Consider the following 25,709-nt stretch of genomic DNA (forward strand, 5'->3'; position numbering starts at 1 on the left):
GTTTTTAGGTAGGAGACAGATGGATTTGGGGTAATCATGAATCTTTGTTGTGGCTAACAGTGGCATTTTATATCTGCCAGGTACATATACAGTCCAAGAACTGAAACAAAACAAGGGAACAGATTATGACATCATATAATATGTGACTTGTGTTTGGCACCTAATAATTTTCCCATATATTTTGCCTCATTGAAGAAAAAGTTAACATTGCTCTTATTGTTTTAGAGAGAGAGATTTTTGCTATAGAGTATGTGCTCACACCAGAAAGACAGAAAGTGAGAAATCACCCCCCTCCCCTGGCAATTCTTTCATCTCCATTCCCCTCTAGGGATTTTGGGCACACATGCACACATGTCTGTCATGACTTTCAAGCCACTGGATCCAGGACTAGAACCACAGTCAACTCGGTGGGAGTCCGGCGATGTAGCCATTATGCCATCCATCTCCCTTCTCCAGTCTCCTCTCAGGATTCTGGGTTCTGGGGACCCATGGAGTCTCAAGTTAACATTGTTCTTGAGCAGTCTCTTACCAGTTATAGAGATGATTTGGAGTTCCTTCTGGAAACTTCTTAGAAATCCAGAAAGTCAGCTGGCCCTCCCCAGATGCTAAATTAGTATCTGCATTTTAATATCATTCCCAAGTGGCTTGGGAACACTACACGGTTCGAGAAGCTCTGACCTAGGGAATGGTAAAGTCTATAACTCATCTGCTGGAAAGAGAGTTGACTGACTTGAAATGTATTTTAATTGTGACTGTATACAACCACAACATTCAGAATAAGTTTATACTGTGTCTTCTTCACAGTACACAATGGAAGTTACCATTCCATGACTTTGAAGCACGGCGTTCAATAGAACAGAAGTACTTTTCCCTTTATCTCATTCATTTGAAGACATTTAAAAAGTTTTAGCACTCTGAGAACCTCTCCGTCTTTTTTGCTCTTAGTTTTTAAATTTTTATTTATTTATTTTTATTGCCAGAAAGCATGTGCACTCCCCAGAAAGAAAAAGGGAGACAGAGATGGACATGACAAAGCACCCCCAAGTAGGGAATGGTCTCACGGCAATCCCTCCTCCTCTGTTTCTGTATACCATTAGGATTTTTCCCAAGCCACCAGGTCTGGGATTCAAATCATGATTGGCCACGTGGGAGCCAGCTCCCTTAACCATGTGGCTGGCTCAAACTTCATCCTGTTCAAAACTGTAAAATGTTTCCTAGTCAGAACTGTAAGAGATCAGATTTTTAAAGGGAATGATGGTGCTATTGTTCTTTTTGTTAAAAAGTTGACAGGATTGTGGGGCTCAGATGAGCTTATCTGTTATTCTGTCACTTAGTTTATGACTCAGCCAAGACTGCTAGCCACTGTGAAGCTTTTGGTCAAAATGCAGCTTTATGTTATTGTTAGTCATATACTGTTATACTCATAAAGTATTGGTGGTTAAAAGCCTAGAAACAAAAGAAACACTAATGGCAAAGTGTAAGATATCAGCGAGGACCATAAATATGGTAATAATGGTCTAAGTTTATCTCAGATAACCTCTCAAGATGCAGTCATCCAATCCTATTCCTAGAAAGCACATCCAAATGTATTAATTGCTTCAAAAAAACAAAGTTAAATACAGGACCATCACAAGGATTATAGTCACCATGGCCTTTTCTTTAATTGGGCATGACTATTCACATAATGTGTCATTTGTCAGGTGGTGCTTACAAATTTTATGATCATGTATAAAAAAATTAATAATAAAAAGTGAGCAGCTGAGCAGACCCTGTGATATAGCAGTTAGGCATTGTGCAGAGGAAGCCAGATCCAACATGGCGCCATTGGCTTCATGCTAGGAAACCGCATGTATATATGCCCAGATCCTGATAGGATGGAGCACTGGAGGAAAGGAGACTGTGGTGTGACCAGGGCCCATTGCAGTGGAAGCTTTCCCTTGTGTTCTCTATCATAAATTAAAAATAAGTAAAAGTTTTTTAAAAGAGTAGTTAATTCATCATAAGTGCAAAATGTAAAACTTCCAAACATCAATTTATAATATAAGGGCATTTATTAATTTTTGGTGACATAATAGTTAAATCTTATCTACATTTTCTTAAATATTTGAAAAACAAGCATGATATGCTTTCTAAAATTTGTTGGAAAAGAAAGCTTTTTTACATAATTAGAGTAAACTGATAACATATCTATCTCTTGTTAAATGAAAAAAGAGCAGAAAAGCATTTCTATATATGATGATCATTATTACTAAATATATACCATGAGGTTTTTATATCATAGTAAAAACTATGCTGGCCTAAAATAAAATATTTTAACTTGGGGCCTGCAGGTAGTGTGATGGGTTAAGGCACTGGATTCCCACATGGCTGACTACAGTTTGAATGCCAGACCTAGTGGCTTGAAAAATCATACCAGGTACATATGCATGCATGTGTAAAATCCCAAGCGAGGAGAGTGGAGAAGGAATTGTGGTGTGGCCATCCCTCTTGGGGGGATGATTTCTCACTTTCCCTTTCTCTGTCTCTTTCTGGCTAGCACATGAGCTCTAGGCAAGAAATCTGAAAAAAAAAAATAGAGAAAAATCTTCTCTAGTATTTCATTTTTATTTCTAAAAATGTCTACAGAGCTGCCATTAATGAGGCTCTGATGTGTGTGTTCATTTTTCTGTCGCTTGTTTTATTACTCATCTGAGATCTGCTAGCCACTGTGAATTTTGTGTTTTATAATTTAAAAGATTAAATTATTTAAAAATTCCTAAGTCAGTTTAGGTAAGCATATATTACTGGGGAAAAATCTGGGGTCCAAAAATAGGCTGAAGTAATTGGAATTTGCCAGGGTATTTCCAATCTGTTGTCAGAAGATTTACTGATTAATTTACACCCAAATAAGACCAGGATTTCATATAATTCTGTATAAGCTCATTTTAATGGGGGGATGGAGATCTTAAGTACATTTAGACCCAAGCCATTGGGACTGTGTTGAAGATGCATTTCGGCCGACTAGGAAAACTCAATGGTGCCTTTGAAACTTCTCTCTTGGGGGCCAGCAGGTGGCGTGGTGGTTAAGGGTGCCGGACTCCCACATGACTGACTGTGGTTCGAGTCCTGAACCTGGAGGCTTGCTTTCTCACTTTATCTCTCTCTCTCTCTCTCACTGTCTCTCTGTATGTCTCTCTCTTTCTCTCACTGTCTGTGGTCAAATTAAAATAAATAAAGTTAAATTTAAAAACAATTCTTTAAAAAAATAAAAGAAACTTCCCTCCTTATTTACCTTATTTGTAAGTCCAGTTGTACCTGTAAATATTCCCTATATTTGGAATATAAGTCAAAGGTAGCATAAAAGGAGTTTGAGTCCTGGACCTGACAGCTTGCTTTCTCTCTCTCTCTCTCTCTGTCCCTCTCTGGTCAAATTAAAATAAATAAGTAAATAAATAAATAAATAACAATTAAATTGAAAACAAAACAAAACAAAGGGAGTATGTGGTACAGAATTCTCCTTGCCCTTGATTTTATTAGAAATTTTTGTATTAATGAAGACCTGTTTATAAATTTTTGAGATGGCAACACCAAGAGAAGAGGAGTAGGTCGGATAGTAGTAAATTGTTTCTATGTATTTTTAAAGAGGTTTTTGCTATAAGGCACATGTGCTTGCCAGAAAGACAGAGAGAGACAGAGAGAAAGAAAATGAGAAATCAATCTCAGATAACCTCTCAAGATGCAGTCATCCAATCCTATTCCTAGAAAGCACATCCAAATGTATTAATTGCTTCAAAAAAACAAAGTTAAATACAGGACCATCACAAGGATTATAGTCACCATGGCCTTTTCTTTAATTGGGCATGACTATTCACATAATGTGTCATTTGTCAGGTGGTGCTTACAAATTTTATGATCATGTATAAAAAAATTAATAATAAAAAGTGAGCAGCTGAGCAGACCCTGTGATATAGCAGTTAGGCATTGTGCAGAGGAAGCCAGATCCAACATGGCGCCATTGGCTTCATGCTAGGAAACCGCATGTATATATGCCCAGATCCTGATAGGATGGAGCACTGGAGGAAAGGAGACTGTGGTGTGACCAGGGCCCATTGCAGTGGAAGCTTTCCCTTGTGTTCTCTATCATAAATTAAAAATAAGTAAAAGTTTTTTAAAAGAGTAGTTAATTCATCATAAGTGCAAAATGTAAAACTTCCAAACATCAATTTATAATATAAGGGCATTTATTAATTTTTGGTGACATAATAGTTAAATCTTATCTACATTTTCTTAAATATTTGAAAAACAAGCATGATATGCTTTCTAAAATTTGTTGGAAAAGAAAGCTTTTTTACATAATTAGAGTAAACTGATAACATATCTATCTCTTGTTAAATGAAAAAAGAGCAGAAAAGCATTTCTATATATGATGATCATTATTACTAAATATATACCATGAGGTTTTTATATCATAGTAAAAACTATGCTGGCCTAAAATAAAATATTTTAACTTGGGGCCTGCAGGTAGTGTGATGGGTTAAGGCACTGGATTCCCACATGGCTGACTACAGTTTGAATGCCAGACCTAGTGGCTTGAAAAATCATACCAGGTACATATGCATGCATGTGTAAAATCCCAAGCGAGGAGAGTGGAGAAGGAATTGTGGTGTGGCCATCCCTCTTGGGGGGATGATTTCTCACTTTCCCTTTCTCTGTCTCTTTCTGGCTAGCACATGAGCTCTAGGCAAGAAATCTGAAAAAAAAAAAAATAGAGAAAAATCTTCTCTAGTATTTCATTTTTATTTCTAAAAATGTCTACAGAGCTGCCATTAATGAGGCTCTGATGTGTGTGTTCATTTTTCTGTCGCTTGTTTTATTCCTCATCTGAGATCTGCTAGCCACTGTGAATTTTGTGTTTTATAATTTAAAAGATTAAATTATTTAAAAATTCCTAAGTCAGTTTAGGTAAGCATATATTACTGGGGAAAAATCTGGGGTCCAAAAATAGGCTGAAGTAATTGGAATTTGCCAGGGTATTTCCAATCTGTTGTCAGAAGATTTACTGATTAATTTACACCCAAATAAGACCAGGATTTCATATAATTCTGTATAAGCTCATTTTAATGGGGGGATGGAGATCTTAAGTACATTTAGACCCAAGCCATTGGGACTGTGTTGAAGATGCATTTCGGCCGACTAGGAAAACTCAATGGTGCCTTTGAAACTTCTCTCTTGGGGGCCAGCAGGTGGCGTGGTGGTTAAGGGTGCCGGACTCCCACATGACTGACTGTGGTTCGAGTCCTGAACCTGGAGGCTTGCTTTCTCACTTTATCTCTCTCTCTCTCTCTCACTGTCTCTCTGTATGTCTCTCTCTTTCTCTCACTGTCTGTGGTCAAATTAAAATAAATAAAGTTAAATTTAAAAACAATTCTTTAAAAAAATAAAAGAAACTTCCCTCCTTATTTACCTTATTTGTAAGTCCAGTTGTACCTGTAAATATTCCCTATATTTGGAATATAAGTCAAAGGTAGCATAAAAGGAGTTTGAGTCCTGGACCTGACAGCTTGCTTTCTCTCTCTCTCTCTCTCTGTCCCTCTCTGGTCAAATTAAAATAAATAAGTAAATAAATAAATAAATAACAATTAAATTGAAAACAAAACAAAACAAAGGGAGTATGTGGTACAGAATTCTCCTTGCCCTTGATTTTATTAGAAATTTTTGTATTAATGAAGACCTGTTTATAAATTTTTGAGATGGCAACACCAAGAGAAGAGGAGTAGGTCGGATAGTAGTAAATTGTTTCTATGTATTTTTAAAGAGGTTTTTGCTATAAGGCACATGTGCTTGCCAGAAAGACAGAGAGAGACAGAGAGAAAGAAAATGAGAAATCACCCCCCAGGGGGTATGGCCACGCCACAGTCCCTTCTCCATTCTCCTCTTGGGATCTTGGGGACACATACACTCAGTGTTAGTTCAAGCCACCAGGTCCAGGACTCAAGCCACGGTAAGCTACATGGGAGTCCAGTGACATAGTCATTACGCCAACTGTTGGTCCCAGACAGTTATAAATTGTAATCCAAAAGAAAAAGATCATTAAAAGTTGAATTTGACATTTGACAGGAACAAAATGAATCACATTTGAAACCCATATCCCACCACATCCCACCACACTACAGAAGAGGATGACTGAGATGCGGTTTCCTAAAGAGCTCACATTGTTGCCCCATGTATGGAAGTAGAGAGTCTGGAATGGTTGGTGGTAATTTTTTTCCTTTTTGCTTCTGCACTGGTTAGAGCATCTGATGTATTTTAAAGGCTTGGTGAAAACTTTAGAATGAGGATCAGTCACAATAGTAGAGGTTCTTAAAACATATCTGCTGGGGGGACCATCAGATGGTATCATGGTTACATTGCTGGGCTCCCATGTAGTGGGCTGCATTTTGAGTCTCAAACCCAATGGCTTAAACTCACGCTGGGTGCATGTGTTCATGCGCCTCAAATCCCAAGAAGAGAATGGAGGAGAAAGGACTGCAGTGTGGCCACCCTCGGGGGTGGGGGTGGGGGTGGGGTGGATTTCTCGTTTTCTGTCTCTCTGTATCTCCAGGACTGAACCTACAGCTGATCATGGGGGAGTCCACTGCCTTAACTACCCTGCCACCTACTGTCCCCTATCTTCACATTAACGGGTCATAAAAAGGATTAGACTTACTCTGTTAGGCCCTAAAAAGATAGACCACAACCCAATAATATAAAGAAACTCTAGTGCTCAGATGTATCTAAAGATATATTTCTTTGCCTCAGGAGGGAGCTAATTCCCGATTAAAGGTAGGAAGTAGCCAATGTCCAATAAAAGATAGTATTGAAGCATAGACTGAACTTCATTTGTCAAGGCCAACATTGACTCTAAGACTGGTAGTTGCCTGCAATGAAATTCTGTACTTCTACATTTCGATTGCAGAAATACTGGCATGGAGCGTACAGTTAAAGTAATCCGACTAAGCAGAAGTTGTAGGTCTCCACAGCATCTCTAAATCTTGGGCGAGTTTTCTCAATCACCTCACAGTATTTCAACGTTTCTTATCTGTTTTGGCGTTTTCTCATATAAAAGCACCTGAATTAATTTATTGCTTCAATCTGGAAAATAGACATTTTGGTTATTTCTTGCACGGGGATACTTTTTGATAACTAACTCTTCTGCTTTTACTCTGTATGTGCAACCCTTTCGCACTTTTTCTTCAAAAATTCTTGTATTATTTCCTTTTCAGTGAGCTAGTCTTTGATGACAAAGCTATTGATGTTTTTAGCATAGTATTGATGAAGATTCACACCAGCTTTAATACATTATGTCTGAGTAAAGTAAAAAACAATATGCTGGGGCCAGCGGGTGGTGCGGTGGTTAGGGTGCTAGACTTCCGCATGGCTGACCACGGTTCAAACCCCAGACCTGGTGAATAGCCTTCTCACTTTCCCTCTCTTTCTCTCTCTGTCTCTCTATGGTGAGCACATGTGCCTTGTAGCAACTTAAATAATAATAATAATAGTGATAAAATTAAATAATCAATTCTATAAAAAGAAAGTACAACAACATGTTAGTGTCAGAGAAATGGTAACTGTGGCATGACTCCGTGTGTGAACTTTAAGGTAGAGATACCTTAACAATTGCAAATCTTGAATCACACAAGGGTTCTTTGCACACGCAGAGTGTTTACTGTCTTTCAACCAGTGTGCCAAGGCTTAAAAAATAACTCACTTGATCTTCAAAAGAACACTACAGAATATGTACTATAATTATGGTCATGTAATAAATAAGGAAACCAAAACACAGAGACATCAAGTAAATTGCTCAAGGTCACACAGGCAGTGTGATAAGTCACTCCGCATGGTCACGGTATTCTACTTTCTGACCGTTCTAACCAAAACCAGTGTTCAAGTCCCTTCCCAAGACTTTCCATTATGTCTCATGGGTCCCTAACTCATAATGCCTTATGTCTCACAACTGATTTTATTTTCCTTATATTTCATCAAATTCACATCCTCTAGTGCATTTACACACTCATGACTGTAAAAATATAAATCTGATTTAAACTAATTCATAGCAAGGGGCATTAAATCATGGATAATTTCCAGCTTAACACAGTCATTATTGCATAGGGTTTTGTGAAGGAGAACAATTTAGTATTTTAAAGGAACTAATCTCAATTGTAATCATTTTCAAAATTTAGGGAAGCCAGATTTTGAGGCTTCCTGGATTCCAATGATGTACCTTCAAACACAAACAGCTCTGCTTTTCTGACAGGTATGTGTAAAATGTCATTTGGGAAAATTAACTCCACTCCCCTGTTTGAAGTAATAATGGATTGAACCACTGCTCTTATCCAATGAACTTTCTGCCTGTTCTTCCCCTGCTCTAGATCGAACACATTCCATCCATCTCCCTCACGCAGATGAGGACAGGCTTAGGGGCTCAGAAAAGAACAGAACATCTCTGTGTAAAATAACAACAGAAAGGGACCAGCAGTTAGCATAATAGCTATGTTGCTGGACTCCCATGTACTCGACTATGGTTCAAGTCCCGGACCCAGTGGTTTAAACTCATGCTGGGCACGTGTGCGTGCGTACCCAAGATCCCACGAGGAGAATGAAGGAGAAGGGATTGTGGTGTGGCCATCCCCCCCTGGTGGGTGATTTCTCGCTTTCTGTCTCTCTGTCTCTCTGTCTTTCTGGCGAGCGCATGTGCTGTAAAATGTCATTTGGGAAAATTAACTCCACTCCCCTGTTTGAAGTAATAATGGATTGAACCACTGCTCTTATCCAATGAACTTTCTGCCTGTTCTTCCCCTGCTCTAGATCGAACACATTCCATCCATCTCCCTCACGCAGATGAGGACAGGCTTAGGGGCTCAGAAAAGAACAGAACATCTCTGTGTAAAATAACAACAGAAAGGGACCAGCAGTTAGCATAATAGCTATGTTGCTGGACTCCCATGTACTCGACTATGGTTCAAGTCCCGGACCCAGTGGTTTAAACTCATGCTGGGCACGTGTGCGTGCGTACCCAAGATCCCACGAGGAGAATGAAGGAGAAGGGATTGTGGTGTGGCCATCCCCCCCTGGTGGGTGATTTCTCGCTTTCTGTCTCTCTGTCTCTCTGTCTTTCTGGCGAGCGCATGTGCCCTATAGCGAAAACCTCTAAAAAAAAGAAAATAGAAAAAAAAAGAACTTCAGAAAGACATCCAGAAATCAGTTTTGAGAGCCTTTCAACATTGTGAAACTGCACTGCACAGTGAAAATCCCAGCGATGGGATTATTTTGACATTTGGTGCCAAGAGCCACATTTCCTGGTATCCTAGCTTCAAAGGGGGCTTTATTAACAAAGCGACACTTTTACTTTTCACATTATAGGCGCAGGAAAGTCACTAACCACCTTCATGCACTGTTCCAGAGTGGCTTCCTCCTCTTGGACAAGTCTGGAGTCCACCTTGGCCAAAAACAGGTAGACTTATTTTGGTTTTTGCAGTTTTTCTCAGTAAATGGGTGAAGATAGCCTCTGACAGTGTCTGCAACTTTGTCCTTTGCTGAAGTCAGGTTTCTGGTCATGGGTCAGATCACTGCTTGAAGCAATGTCTTCCTCCACACCCAGCAAATTCTTCAGGGAAGCACCCAGGCCTATGCAGATTTCTTCAGGTACTCATTGGCATGACTGAGAGCAGCTGAGCCTACTCTTCCTGGTTCTAGTCAGCGATTAACTTTTTTTTTTTTTCTAGTTTTTGCTTACTTTCCTTCTCTCTCTGTCTCTCTCTGGTGAGCACATGTGTCCAATAGCAAATTAAAATAATAATAGTCATGATAAATAAAATTAAATAAGTAATTCTTAAAAAGAAAAACAAAAAATAGAACAGCATGCTAGTGTCAGGGAAATGGTAACTGTTGTATGACTCAGTCTGTGTAAACTTTAAGGCAGATACCTACAGCGATTGTGAGTCCTGAGTCACACAGGAGTTATTTGCACACACAGAGCGCTTACTATGTATCAGCCAGAGAGAAACAGAGGCAGAGAAAGGGAAGGTGAGGAATCATCGTCTCGGAAGAATGACCATGCCACAACCCCTTCTCCACGATTCCTTCTAGGGATTTTGGGCACACATGCACATGTATCCTGACATGCTTTGGAAGTCACAGGGTCTGGGACTCAAACCATGTGGTTGGCAATGTGGGATCTAGCTGCCTTAACCATCATGCCATCTGACTGGCCATGATTAACTTTTGAACCCAATGCTCCCACAGCTAGTTTGTGTGTGCGTGTGTGTGTGTGTGTGTGGGGGGGACATAGTGGACCTACTTTAAGTGTTTTACACAAATTTACACTCTCCATTTCCTATCAATTGATGACTCAATTCCAAAGTGTTGTGACTACCACCGAATCAGCAACAAAGAATAATAACTACCCTCTTGGAAATCTCCCAACTGTCACGGAGGGAAAAATAAGATATTCATCAAGATGCAGCACAGTAGTCACTTAAGGACTGAATAAACTATTTCTGTTTACTCCTTTAGCCTCTGAGAGTTCACAGGCCAATTTAGCAACAAATGCTCAGAAGAATCAACACCCCAAGTGCAGTTAGAGCTATATTCCAAACACGTATCTTAGAAAGCTTCAGGCCTGGCCAGCTAGTAAGTGGTGGTTAAGGTGGTCAGATCTTACGTGGCCAACTGTGCAGTTTCAGTCCCAGACCTGCTGGTTTGAAAATCATGTCAGGTGCATTTGCTCAAAATCCTGAGAGGATCCAGAGAAGAGACTGCAGCATGGCCATCTCCCCTGAGGGGTGCTTTCTCGCCCACAACCCCTTCTCCACGATTCCTTCTAGGGATTTTGGGCACACATGCACATGTATCCTGACATGCTTTGGAAGTCACAGGGTCTGGGACTCAAACCATGTGGTTGGCAATGTGGGATCTAGCTGCCTTAACCATCATGCCATCTGACTGGCCATGATTAACTTTTGAACCCAATGCTCCCACAGCTAGTTTGTGTGTGCGTGTGTGTGTGTGTGTGTGGGGGGGACATAGTGGACCTACTTTAAGTGTTTTACACAAATTTACACTCTCCATTTCCTATCAATTGATGACTCAATTCCAAAGTGTTGTGACTACCACCGAATCAGCAACAAAGAATAATAACTACCCTCTTGGAAATCTCCCAACTGTCACGGAGGGAAAAATAAGATATTCATCAAGATGCAGCACAGTAGTCACTTAAGGACTGAATAAACTATTTCTGTTTACTCCTTTAGCCTCTGAGAGTTCACAGGCCAATTTAGCAACAAATGCTCAGAAGAATCAACACCCCAAGTGCAGTTAGAGCTATATTCCAAACACGTATCTTAGAAAGCTTCAGGCCTGGCCAGCTAGTAAGTGGTGGTTAAGGTGGTCAGATCTTACGTGGCCAACTGTGCAGTTTCAGTCCCAGACCTGCTGGTTTGAAAATCATGTCAGGTGCATTTGCTCAAAATCCTGAGAGGATCCAGAGAAGAGACTGCAGCATGGCCATCTCCCCTGAGGGGTGCTTTCTCGCTTTCCCTCTCACTCCTGCAAGTGCACGTGCCTTATGGCAAATTGAAGAGGAAAAAAAAAAAAAGCTTCAGGTTACCATTTCTTTTCCTTTTTTCTCTTTTTCTTTCTTTCTTTCTTTCTTTCTTTCTTTCTTTCTTTCTTTCTTTCTTTCTTCTTTCTTCTTTTTAAGTTTGCCAGAGGGCATATGCACTCAGTGGAGAGAGATGGACAGAGCAGGAAAATGAGAAAGCACCCCTCGTGGGGAATGTCAAGTCATAATTCCTTCACTGACTCTCCCTCCTGTTGGGATTTTGGCACACTCACACTAGACACCAAGCATGATTTTCAAGCCACAGAATATGGAACTCAAATCTTGCAGTGGGCCATATGGGATCCAACCGTCTTAACCACCAGGCCAGAGGCTGGTCTTAATCTACCATTCCTATTCATTTCCTACTGGAAGGCTCTGTTTTATACTGTTAAGAGGCACCTTAGCACCTTGGCCATGGTTTAGCCACTGTAAGGCAGAGTTAGTGAAGACCTTTATGATAATGTATATGTTTGGCAATTGAAAGCATGTGCCCACTAGCATTGCCCTTGCTATAACTTAAATTTCACTTCCCCATTTTAACTGACCACTGACTGCTCTTTGAAAGGGCATCTTTGACTATCAACCCAGACTCTGCATAAATCAATTCAGAATTGTCCCCAGTCAAAACAAAACTTCCTCTGGATTCCCCCTTTTGGTCCCCATTTATTTTTTTCTTCTTCTTTTTTTTTTTTTTTTTGAGAAAGGGCATGTATACTAGCCAGGGAGAGAGACCCAAAGAGGAGAAAGCACCCACTATAGGGAATGGTCACACCAAAATCTCTTCTCCTCTATTTCTCTCTCCTTTGGAATTTTGGGTGGGTATGCACGCACACACACACACACACACACACACACACTCAGCATGTTTCTCAAGCTACTAGGTCTGGGACTTGAATTGTGAGGTCAGCCATGTGGGGTCCAGCAGCCTAAGCACCAGGCCATAGAGCTGCCCCTCTCTCATTTCTTTAAATAAACCCTTTTCCCAGGTTTTCGGACTCAGCATTACATTCACTCCTTAAATTGTTTTCATAGTTGGATAGGTTTGATTTTGCAAGACTTGGCTTATGGAGTTGTTCTCTTTGGCAGCATACCTATAACTTTGCAAGTGCTAACAGTGGCGGTGTGGTTCCTAGCTGTGGAAGTTCTGTTCAATTGGATAAACTTACCCAAAAGATGGATAATTCAAAGTAAAAAATGTTTTACATTGTTTTTATTACTAACTACTTTCATTAAAATATGCATAAAAATATCAAGTTAGAACAGAATGCAAAGTAAAAAATAAAATCTAAGGTTGGCCACATAACCTAGTGGTTAGGAAGCCAAATCCCACATGGCCAACCAGATTTGAATCCTGGCCCCAGTGGTTTGAAAAACACCAGGTGTGTGTGAGCACATGTCCCAAATCCCAACAGGATAGAAAAGTATCTCTACTTGTATGTGATTTGGGAAACCTAGACCATATGGGAAATCCAGTTGTAATCAGGTCTTGGTCTCACCCCATTGTGGAAGTGCTTTCCAGCCTGTCTCTCTCTTTCTCTGTGGCAAGTACATATGCCTTCTGGCAATTAAAAAAGAAAATAAGTACCAGTAATATTTTCTAATCTTTGAATAATGACCGTAATGTAATAAATTACTGGTATAAGAACTAAATTCCAGTAATTATTGATTATTACTTCACTTAAGTCTGATCTTCCTCAACTGAACCAAATAGAAAACATACTTATTTCAATAAATACTGATCAATGTGGCTGCTAAACGCCGGTCTATGGACCAACTATATCAGAATCACTGCAGATCTTTTCTTTTTTAACAATTATTGTATTTCACTTTATTTATTCATTTTACTTATTTTAATTTGACAGGGAGTGGGAGGGTAGAAGAGAGAGAAAGTTAGAAAGCAAGCCACCAGGTCCAGGACTCGAATCGTGGTCGAACATGTGGGAGTCCAGCACCCTTAACCACCACACCACCGACTGGCCCCAGATCTTTCCATTTTTATTTTAGTTTTCTTTGGTTTTGTTTTGCCCTAAAGTGTTTTAAACATTGTTTAGTTATGAATAAATGCTACATGTTCAAGGTAATTAGTAATTTGCAATTTAAAGTTACAAAAGACGTACAATAAAAATCAAGTGTCCTTTTCATGTCATCCTCCAGTTTCCTTGTCCAGCAACATCCACTGTACCAGTCTCCTGTTTTCCTTCCAGAAATACTGCATGCTTTTTTCTAGCAGATATTTTAATATCTACTTCAACTTCCTTCTTGTATGCCTTCCTGTATTGCAGAGGCTAACGAGCTAAAAATAACATCTCCCAGACTTGATTACAACTGGAGTTCCGATATGATCTAGGTTTCCCAAATCAGATACAATTGTATGACACTTGATTCTGAAACTGAGCTAAGAAAGGACAGAGAAAGGGCAAAAGGCATTTGTTTTGCTGATGTAGATCATGGACGAAGTAGCATAGTACTGGGTGTTTTTTTGTTTTTGTTTTTTTTTTTTTTGCACACACACACACACACACACACACACACACACTCAGCATGTTTCTCAAGCTACTAGGTCTGGGACTTGAATTGTGAGGTCAGCCATGTGGGGTCCAGCAGCCTAAGCACCAGGCCATAGAGCTGCCCCTCTCTCATTTCTTTAAATAAACCCTTTTCCCAGGTTTTCGGACTCAGCATTACATTCACTCCTTAAATTGTTTTCATAGTTGGATAGGTTTGATTTTGCAAGACTTGGCTTATGGAGTTGTTCTCTTTGGCAGCATACCTATAACTTTGCAAGTGCTAACAGTGGCGGTGTGGTTCCTAGCTGTGGAAGTTCTGTTCAATTGGATAAACTTACCCAAAAGATGGATAATTCAAAGTAAAAAATGTTTTACATTGTTTTTATTACTAACTACTTTCATTAAAATATGCATAAAAATATCAAGTTAGAACAGAATGCAAAGTAAAAAATAAAATCTAAGGTTGGCCACATAACCTAGTGGTTAGGAAGCCAAATCCCACATGGCCAACCAGATTTGAATCCTGGCCCCAGTGGTTTGAAAAACACCAGGTGTGTGTGAGCACATGTCCCAAATCCCAACAGGATAGAAAAGTATCTCTACTTGTATGTGATTTGGGAAACCTAGACCATATGGGAAATCCAGTTGTAATCAGGTCTTGGTCTCACCCCATTGTGGAAGTGCTTTCCAGCCTGTCTCTCTCTTTCTCTGTGGCAAGTACATATGCCTTCTGGCAATTAAAAAAGAAAATAAGTACCAGTAATATTTTCTAATCTTTGAATAATGACCGTAATGTAATAAATTACTGGTATAAGAACTAAATTCCAGTAATTATTGATTATTACTTCACTTAAGTCTGATCTTCCTCAACTGAACCAAATAGAAAACATACTTATTTCAATAAATACTGATCAATGTGGCTGCTAAACGCCGGTCTATGGACCAACTATATCAGAATCACTGCAGATCTTTTCTTTTTTAACAATTATTGTATTTCACTTTATTTATTCATTTTACTTATTTTAATTTGACAGGGAGTGGGAGGGTAGAAGAGAGAGAAAGTTAGAAAGCAAGCCACCAGGTCCAGGACTCGAATCGTGGTCGAACATGTGGGAGTCCAGCACCCTTAACCACCACACCACCGACTGGCCCCAGATCTTTCCATTTTTATTTTAGTTTTCTTTGGTTTTGTTTTGCCCTAAAGTGTTTTAAACATTGTTTAGTTATGAATAAATGCTACATGTTCAAGGTAATTAGTAATTTGCAATTTAAAGTTACAAAAGACGTACAATAAAAATCAAGTGTCCTTTTCATGTCATCCTCCAGTTTCCTTGTCCAGCAACATCCACTGTACCAGTCTCCTGTTTTCCTTCCAGAAATACTGCATGCTTTTTTCTAGCAGATATTTTAATATCTACTTCAACTTCCTTCTTGTATGCCTTCCTGTATTGCAGAGGCTAACGAGGTAAAAATAACATCTCCCAGACTTGATTACAACTGGAGTTCCGATATGATCTAGGTTTCCCAAATCAGATACAATTGTATGACACTTGATTCTGAAACTGAGCTAAGAAAGGACAGAGAAAGGGCAAAAGGCATTTGTTTTGCTGATGTAGATCATGGACGAAGTAGCATAGTACTGGGTGTTTTTTTGTTTTTGTTTTTTTTCTTTTTTTTTTTGAGAGTTTTTTTTTTCGCTATAGGGCGCGTGTGCTCGCCAGACAGACAGAGAGAGACATAGAGACAGAAAGCGAGAAATCACCCCCCAGAGCGGATGGTCACGCCACAATCCCTTCTCCTCCATTCTCCTCTCGGGATCTTGGGCACGCACGCACATGCACCCGGCGTGAGTTTTAAGCCACCGCGTCCGGGACGCGAACCGCCATCGACTAGTGGGAGTCCAGCGACATAGCCATTACGCTAACTGCTGGTTCCCAGTACTGGGTTTTGAGACTACACACAGCTTCCAGATTCCACGGACATTTTATTAGAGCAGGAGTGTCAACTCTCTGGCAGCTTAGTTCTGCACTACCTTCTTTATATTTTGTTTAAATGTACTTATTTATTCCATGAGAAAGTCATGCAGAGAAAGACAGGCATCCCCGACAGAGTATCCATGTCATATCTGTCCCGAGTCGGTCTGGACCACAGGCATGTGTACTCGTTCAGTGTGCTCAGAGAGGTCCCAGAACTTGAACCCCAGCCCTTTCCCACCACTGCACAAGCACACGGCTCCCCACATCACCTTCGTTAGGAGGGTCTCCTGGAAGCTTCGATCTAGTTAGTTATTCAGTCAACAGTTCTGATGCCATTGGAATAATTTCTTTTATATTGAACCTAACTGGAGGAGAGTATGTTCTCTGCAACTGAATCATGATTTGTAAAATGTGCATAAATATATGTGCTATTGTAGGCAGAAAAATAGCTCGGTCAAATGTCCTTGTCCTAATCTCTGGAACCTGTGAATGTACTACATTATACAATGGAAGAGAATTAAAATGGAATTATGTTGGGTTGGCAGGTGGCATGGTGGTTAAGGGTGCTGGACTCCCATTTGGCCAACTGCGGTTGGAGTCACAGTGGCTTGCTTTCTCACTTTCTCTTTCTCTATCTGTCCCTCTCTGGTCAAATTAAAATAAAGAAATGAATATTTTAAAATAATTATTTTTTTAAAAAATGGAATTATGTTACAAGTCAATTAATTTTTAAACAGGTATAGAAACCTACATTATTCAAGTGAGCCCAATATAGTTACAAAAGTCCCTGTGAGTGGAACGAGGGATCCCGTTGTGGTGGCCCAGGGAGTAGCATGGCAAGCCTCACTGCTGGAGGCTGCATGCCACTGCAGTTCAGGTGGAACCCTTGGTCTGGTTGGCCTGGAATGTGCTGGTCATGCACACAGGTTCCAGGATCCAAAGAGCTGGAGGACTGGAAGAGGAGGATGGAGGCATGACTTGACCCTGTGGAGGAAACTCCATCCCCAGCTCTCTTTTTCTCTCTTTACTCTGTGCACCACTGGATCATAAATAAGAAAAAAGAGTGGAAAGAAGCAAGCAGGATAGGAGAGGCAGTCAGAGAGAGAAAGAACCACAGAAGAATGATCAGAGAGCAAAATTATCAACTTTTAGGATAAAGGAGCCAGGAGCCAAGGAGTGCGGGTGGCCCCTAGAGGCTGATCTATATTAAGAGTAAAAATAAATATTGAGAAAGAGTTTGGGAAAAGAACAGTTTTTTGGGGAGGGCCAATAGATAGTTTTAAATAACAATACAAAGACGAAAAATAGATTGTTTTCTCTAATTTGAATTTTTGTAGAGGTGCTGGAAATAACCATTCATTGCTCTTAAAAAAAATAAGATTCGGGGCCAGTGGGTGGAGTAATGGTTAAGGCACTGGACTCCCACATGGTCAACCACAGTTCAAGTCCCAGTACTGGCAGCTGGAAACTCACATCAGGTGAGTGTGCGTGCATGCCCAAAATCCTGAGAGGAGAATGAGGAGAAGAGATTGTGGCAAGCCTAACCCTCTTCAGGGGTAATTTCTTGGTTTCTGTCTTTCTGTCTGTCTCTCTAGTGAGTCCAAGTGCCCCATAGCATACGCATACATACACACAAAGAATTTCAAAAAAAGAATTAAATACTATATTTTATTTTTAGCTTTTTAAGCATTAAACAATCTTTCAATGAATATCTTATTTAGGAATTCTTTCTATTGTGTGGTGATAAATTAAAGGCAGGATATCAGTTCTAACATTTCCACATTTCATGGGAGGGAAAATATTCAAAATTATATATAATATCTATGTTAAGTTAGTTTCATCTGAAAAAATTTATTTTGTCCAGACATTGTAAAGACATAATAAATGAATAAAATAAAAGCTAGTGAGAAAAAAAAAAAAAGGAGAAACAGCAACACAATTGCTCACTAATCTAACAGAACACTTTTAAAAGAATGTTCTGAGGGGCCAGCAGATGGCGTAGAGGTTAAAGTTCTGGATCCCACATGGCCGGCTGTGTGGTTAAAGTTGCGCACCCAGTGGCTTAAAAATCACACAAAGTGCATGTGTATGACCCAAAGTCCCAAAAGGAAATAGGAGGATAGGGAATTGTTGCCTTGCCTGGTTATCTCCCCAAGGAGGTGTTTTCTCATTTCCCCTCTCTGTGTCTCTCTGCTGAGTGAACAAGCCCTACAACAAAAACTAAAAAAAAAAAAAAAAAAAAAAAAAGGTTCCTAGAGGACAATTTCTATTTGAATCTGTGGAGATATTGCTTTAGTTAAGAACAGAAAAATACGTTATGATTTTTCCGACAACCTAATATGATAGTAATAACCATCTCTAATCATAAGTTTCAACGAACACTCAGTTAGAATTTGGCCAAAATATATGTTTGGTATAGTTTTAATGCTTAGCTGAGCTTGGAAACCACTTATTTACTGAATAATTACCTGTGCCAGGTCCTAGGCCAGCTGGCAATAGAATGATACACATCTGCACAGAATTACATGAAACAATTTTTAAACTCTGCTACCTGGCCCAGGATTTCTTTGATATTGACTCACTCTTTTTTTTTTTTTTTTGGAGAGGTTTAGGGCGTGTGCTCTCACCAGACAGAGAGCGACACAGAGACAGAAAGTGAGAAATCACCCCCCAGGGCGGATGGTCACGCCGCAATTCCTTCTCCTCCATTCTCCCCTTGGGATCTTGGGCACACACGCACACGCGCCTGGGATGAGTTTTAAGCCACCGGGTCTGGGACGCGAACCGCGGTCGACTACGTGGGAGTCCAGTGACATAGCCATTACGCTAATTGCTGGTTCCCGACTATTTTTTTGCAGAGGCAAGGGCCTTCTGTAATTCTAACCACTTAAAAAAAAGTTTATAATCTGAACATGAGCAATGGGAGGAGATGGTTTAGCACAATTTTATTTAAAACATTATAAAATAGTAAAATACAAACATAAAAATAGATCAGCACCTAAAAATTCACCAATTGTATTAATTATAAAGACAGCACTTTAAATCCATAGGAGAAAAATGGACTATTGTTTTCTTTTTTAAATTTTTTACATTTTTTTCTGATTTGTGTGTGAGAGAAAGAGAAAGCGAGAAAGCACTCCCTGTGGCCTGTATTAATGCTGCAATTCCTTCTTCTCGAGCTTTCCCTCTTCTCAGGATTTTGGGCACACATATGTCCAAACATGTGGTGTGCTTCTCAAGCCACTGTTTTAGAGATTCAAACTGTGCAGTTGACCCTGTGAGATCCAGTGGGCTTAACCACGAGACCATGGGCCCTGGATTACTGTTTATGAACATTATAAAAAACTCATCATTGAAAGAAAAACAAACCAACCTGAATTGCAATGTTACTCCATGCCCACCAAAATCAAATATAGATAATCCACAACTTGAAATGTAAATAATGAAATCCCAACATGACTATTATAGTGTGTGAAAATTCAGCAAGCTATACACTTATGTGTATATGAGATTTTATATCTGTCTATCTATTTACATCTGTCTATCTATTTACATATTTAGGTTTTTGCCATAGGGCGCATGCACTCACTTGTCAGAGACAGAGAGAACTAACGAGGGGAAAGTGAGAAATCACTCTTCAAGAGTGCTAGCCAGTCCATAATTGTACATTCTCCTCCTGGAATTTTGGGCATGCATGCACCTGCACCTGGCATTAGTTTCAAGCTGCCAGGTCCAAGACTTGAACTGCATTTGATCAGGTGGGAGTCCAATGCTTTAACCATCATGCCACCTGCTGGCCCTGCATGATTATATATTACTTATCAGTAAAAAATTGGTTAAGCTAGGTAAAGTGATAAGCTATTTATTTTTTTAGTTTTGGAAGAGAAAAGACCTTTCAACATAGCATAAAATGCAGATTGTTTAACTATATGCAAATTTAAACTTTCTGAATGGCATAAAAACACCACAAAATGTTCAAAAACAAATGTCCAATTGAGAAAACATATTTGCAACATTTTGACTGGCTGTATCAGGTAGGATCCAACTAGGAAAAAGAAATCATTCTAAATATTTGAAATAGAATCTAATATAAGAAATGTTTTCAGAGATGATGGAAGAGCCAAGAAACCAAGAAAGGTAGGATGTGTAGCCTAGAAATTTCAGCAACAGGTAACATCTTCACCTCTAAGCTGAAAGGGCAGAGCTAGTCCCAGAGCTCAGGAGCCAGCTGAAGCTAAAGCCAATCAGACCTCTTTGACGGGAGCAGAAGCCAAGGGGACTATGCAGTGTGTGCTGGAGACACTGCGGGAAACAGGGATGAGGGTAGAGAGGAATGTCTTTGCTTCTCCGTTCCTCTTGCCCTGTGTTAATTCCTACTGCAGCTACAACAAATTTTTACCTTCTAGGTGGCTTGAAACAACACACATCAATTATTTCATGGTTCTGGAAATCAAAAATCTGAAATGAGCCTCATTAAGCTAAAAACAAGATGCAGGGCTGCATTTCTTTCTGGAGACTCTAGGGGAGAATTAGAGTTCTTGACTTTTCCAGCCTCTTGAGGCCACTAGTTGTGTCCTGGTCTCTTTCCTCCATCTTCAAGGCCAGCAATGGGCGGGGAGTCCTTCTCACAATATCACTTCTCTAGTTCTGGTCTGGCTCTCTCTCACTCTTTAGGTGTTCTATGATTACACTGGGTCCATCTGCAAAATCCAGTGCCATCTTATTTTGAGGTTAGCTGATGTGCAAGCATAATTCTCTCTGCAACCCAATTCCCCTTTGCAGTATAACATAACACGCTCATAGATTCTAGGGGTTAGTAAGTAGGCATCTGCTTTCCAACTCTCTAATCTTCCTCCAGTGGAAGCCAACTGACTGGGAAAACAGTGTGAGGGGTCAGTGCCCCACACGTCCCTCCCCTTTCCCATGCATACACTCAGGAGAAAGAGAGGAGTGGCTCAGAGGACAAATGGGCACCCACTGGGGAAATGATTTCTCTAGATTAAAGAATGCTTAGGAATCGTTGAGAAAATTATTTTAAAAAAGACAAATGAGCCAGAAATATAGGCTGGCAAACTGGCAATTTTTAGGCATAGAAATAAAAATAATCAATACACATACATACAGATTCTCAACATCATTAATACAACTTGTAACAATGAGCTGTAATTTTTCTCCTACCCTATGGACTAAATTCAAAACATCGCTAGCATCCCATTTTGATGAAAAGAGTAATTTATGCAACCCTTTTGGAAGGCAATGATATAATTTAATAAAAATATAATGTGTTTGGCTCCACTTATGAAAAATCGCACAAATGTATGTATACAAAGATGCTCATTGAGACAATGTTTGTGGTACAAAAAAAAAAACAACTTGGAAATAATTTACATGACCCTTAATACAAGATTGGTTATGGTTCAGTAAACCAATGAAATGTATGTACTATTTGAAGGAATGACCTGAAAGGGAAATAGAATCTCCTAGCATGGAAATATGTTTATTGTTAGGTAAAAGTAAGATGCAGAGCAGTCTGTACAGCATAATTGCAAACTATTTACATGTCTAACCTGAATAACAATTATGATTAATATAATACAACTTAATAACAGTTATTCTGAGAAGTGGGATTATGACTTTTTTTTCCAAAAAAGCATGTGCACTTGCCAGAGCGAAACAGAGGGAAAGTGAGAAAGTACACCCCCATAGGGCATGACCACAGCCCCGTTTCCTCAGCTTCCCCCTCCTTTGGGGATTTTGGGGGTGCAGATGTATGTGCATATGCATGTGCATGTGCTCTGTGTGTTTTGGAAACTGTTAGGTCTGAGTCTCAAACCAGTTGGCTACAGCTGGAATCCAGCTGCCTTAACCACCATGCCACCAGCTGGCCCACATTTTTACTTTACACATTTTAGCGTTGTTTGACTTTTGTACAAAAAAATTTTTTTTATCTAATCAGAATATAAAATTGTGGGCTGTGATTAATATATGCATTTAAGAAGAGGCCAAGATTTTATTTGTAGTGGATACATTTAATTTCAATTTGCTACTTCACTATAAAACAAATCCATCCTGGGGGCCAGCAGGTGGTATAGTGGTTAGGGCATTGGACTCCTATATGGCTAACCACAGTTTGAGTCCTAAGTACACCCCCATAGGGCATGACCACAGCCCCGTTTCCTCAGCTTCCCCCTCCTTTGGGGATTTTGGGGGTGCAGATGTATGTGCATATGCATGTGCATGTGCTCTGTGTGTTTTGGAAACTGTTAGGTCTGAGTCTCAAACCAGTTGGCTACAGCTGGAATCCAGCTGCCTTAACCACCATGCCACCAGCTGGCCCACATTTTTACTTTACACATTTTAGCGTTGTTTGACTTTTGTACAAAAAAATTTTTTTTATCTAATCAGAATATAAAATTGTGGGCTGTGATTAATATATGCATTTAAGAAGAGGCCAAGATTTTATTTGTAGTGGATACATTTAATTTCAATTTGCTACTTCACTATAAAACAAATCCATCCTGGGGGCCAGCAGGTGGTATAGTGGTTAGGGCATTGGACTCCTATATGGCTAACCACAGTTTGAGTCCTGGACCTGGTGGCTTGCTTTCTCACTCTTCCCTCCGCCCCCTTCTCTTTTTCTGTCTCTCTCTGCTGAGCACATTGCCCTACAGCAAATGTAAACTAATAATACTTTAAAAAAAATAAATAATTCTGGAAAAACAATTCACCCTGAGTCATGGTTAAAGCATTCTCCCTACAAAATGAATGAATGAATCAATCAAACCTTTCCCTTAAGTGTCGTGCTGACTGACATTTCCCTTTCTCCACTAAATTTGTTTAAAAGAGAGAGTTCCTCTTTATCAGGGTTCTCCCCCGCAAAATGAAACCGTCTCCTTGCACTTTCAATTCCTGTCTCTACAAAGTGCCGTGAGGTTTATTTCCCTTTCATTTTGTTTTGAGCAACATCAAAAATAGACCATTTTAATGTGGGAGCGAGAGATTGGTATGTGAACTTGTATTAGAACAGGAATATCTCTAAGACTGTTTCTCTTGGCATAATACTATTTCCGTGGGCCTTGGAGAACTGTAGGTCTTTCAACACAGTTCTGACATGTAGAGGTCACAGTGTCTTTCTATTCTGTAAATGTTTTATTTAATTGTTTAATTCAGTTCTAAAATATTCAGTTCATCTCTGAATTCTGGACTCTCATTTCTTTTTCTTTTTTTTTTTGGAGAGGTTTTTGCTATAGGGTGCGTGTGCTTGCCAGAGAGACAGAGAGAGACAGAAAGTGAGAAATCAACCCCCAGGGAGGATGGCCATGCCACAATCCCTTCCCCATTCTCCTCTCGGGATCTTGAATACGCATGCACACATGTTTGGCGTGAGTTTAAGTCACTGGGTCCAGGACTCAAACCGTGGTTGACTACATGGGAGTCCAGAGACATAGCCATTACGCTAACTGCTGGTCCCTGGACTCTCATTTCTTACCTGGTTTTAATTTAAACTGCACACAGGGAGTGACTAGTTTCATGACTAGCTGGTCATGAGTTTTAAAGCTGTCTTGAACACAACTTTAATGTTGCAATAGCCTGGTCTTTATTCTTGGTTCAGTTTTTAGAGATGAGAAATAAAGTTTGAGGAATAAGGTGGTGACTCCATGGTGGAAAGAGAACAGCTATCTGGGTATAAATACAAACATGTGCTCATATACACAGAAGCCGGGCCGAGGAAGCCTAGATCTCACTTGTTAGAAGTGGTTGCTCAGAAGTAGACTGCAAATTCTCTTTACAAGCCAAATGTTGTATAGTGATCAAATCTGTTTTTTAAAAAAAGACTAATAAAAATTAAATTAAATTAAAAAAAAAAGTAGACTGTAGGGTGGATAAGATTGTTCCAGCATTTCTCTCACACTATTGGCACTTATTTTACTATTTTTACCCACTCAGTAATTCTTAGAAGAAATTATGACCTCATATAGAACAGGATTCCTCTATTTTGAATGTACTTCAAGTTTTTGAGATAACATTTCTAGGAAAACAGTCATATATTTTAAAAAGTTATTATTATTTTTTTTTACTTAATTGTTCATCAAGGAGTATCTTTACTACAAAAAGATAGTAGAACACTCTGTTAAGCATACTCAGTAGGTACATTTTGACTCATGATCTCCTGCAAGAGTTTGTCACTACGTAGAGCATTGTTCATTTATACAATAGTCTTCATAAGAAGAATTCAGTATGATCACTGAAGTAATTATTCCTCAATTCGAAATGTTGAAGACACAGATATACTTCTGCATTTTTCTTGTTGCCAAAGGGAATATGGCCTTAGCAGAGAGAGACAAAGAGACAGAGAGAGGGAGAGAGAGGGAGAAAGCATCCCGCCAATGGAGCATGTTCATCCCACAACACCTTTTCCATTTCTCCAACCTGTTGGGATTTCCAGTATGCGCATATGCATGTGCAAACACATGCCCTGCATATTTTTCAAGCTACAGAGCCAAGATTCAAACCACAGTCAGCCATGTGGAATCTGGCTCCTTTATCTACTAAGCTAGGAGATTCACCCTAATTTCGCATTTGTTTCTATTGCTGAATTTAGTATATAATTATTGAGAGCCTTCTATGTGCCAATAATTAGCATGAATATAAAAATACTAATAAGTAAGACATAATCCTAGCTTTCAAGAATATCACCCAGATAACAGGAAATTAGAGTTGTATGAAAATAGCTATATTACAAAAGAAAATACACCAATAACTGAGCAGAGGTGTTAAGTACAGGTTTTATAAGGAAGGAGAGAATACATTCAAGAAAGGAGTCATGTAGAATGAGTCCTGTTAGAAGTAACATAGATAATTTATGTTATGAAATTTGACTTCTCTTGGGGCCGGAGGGTGGCATGGTGGTTAGAGGCGCTGGACTCCCACATGGCCGACCACGGTTCAAGTCTTGGACCTGGTAGCTTGCTTTCTCACTTCCTCTCTCTCTTTCTCTGTCTCTCTGATCAAACTGGAAAATAATAATGATAATAATAATAAATAAAGTTAAAACCAAAAAAATAATTCTTTAAAAAAAAAATTGACTTTTCTTTAGATCATATGCTCCATAAGGGTAGAAATGCTTTTTCTTTCTTTCTGTTTTTTTTAAAAAATTATTTATTTAATTTTATTTATTCATTCATTTATTTTTTACTTTGACCAGAGAAAGACAGATGCACAGAGAGAAAGAAAGTGAGAAAGCAAGCCACCAGGTCCGAGACTTGAACCGTGGTTGGCCATGTGGGATTGCCCAGCACCTTAACCGCCATGCCACTGGCTGGCCCCCATAGAACGCTTTTTCTTTCCACCTTTCTGTACAAGTACCTAGCATGGTACCTGGCACAGAGTGGGTCCTCAATGAATGATGAAGGAAAAATAAATTAGCATTGAGTATTTGGAAACATGTTTGTGCCAGGCTCTTTCTTGGTTGGTCCTTTTCCACTAACCCCTTTCTCTCTTTCTTCTTCCTTCCCTTTAAACAAAGGAAGAAACAAAGCTCAAGAAACAAATTAATTTACGATAGACTGGAACATCAGCTCTGAGTTTAGTCCTGAATGTCAGCACAGG

General features: G+C 39.5%; 1 protein-coding gene across 1 annotated transcript in view; it reads left to right on the forward strand.

The window, feature by feature from the left end:
- The window catches only part of CD2AP (CD2 associated protein), a 179,328-nt gene that overhangs the window by 16,753 nt on the left and 136,866 nt on the right, over nucleotides 1-25,709 (forward strand). Inside the window, exons 2-6 of the mRNA XM_014588009.2 lie at nucleotides 7,242-7,332; nucleotides 8,824-8,901; nucleotides 12,650-12,804; nucleotides 14,329-14,416; nucleotides 20,298-20,423. Coding sequence (XP_014443495.1) covers nucleotides 7,242-7,332; nucleotides 8,824-8,901; nucleotides 12,650-12,804; nucleotides 14,329-14,416; nucleotides 20,298-20,423 — 538 coding nt within the window. The remainder of the gene's footprint in view (nucleotides 1-7,241; nucleotides 7,333-8,823; nucleotides 8,902-12,649; nucleotides 12,805-14,328; nucleotides 14,417-20,297; nucleotides 20,424-25,709) is intronic.

This window comes from Tupaia chinensis, unplaced genomic scaffold, assembly GCF_000334495.1.
Source record: "Tupaia chinensis unplaced genomic scaffold, TupChi_1.0 Scaffold000252_1, whole genome shotgun sequence".
Lineage (NCBI taxonomy): Eukaryota > Metazoa > Chordata > Mammalia > Scandentia > Tupaiidae > Tupaia > Tupaia belangeri.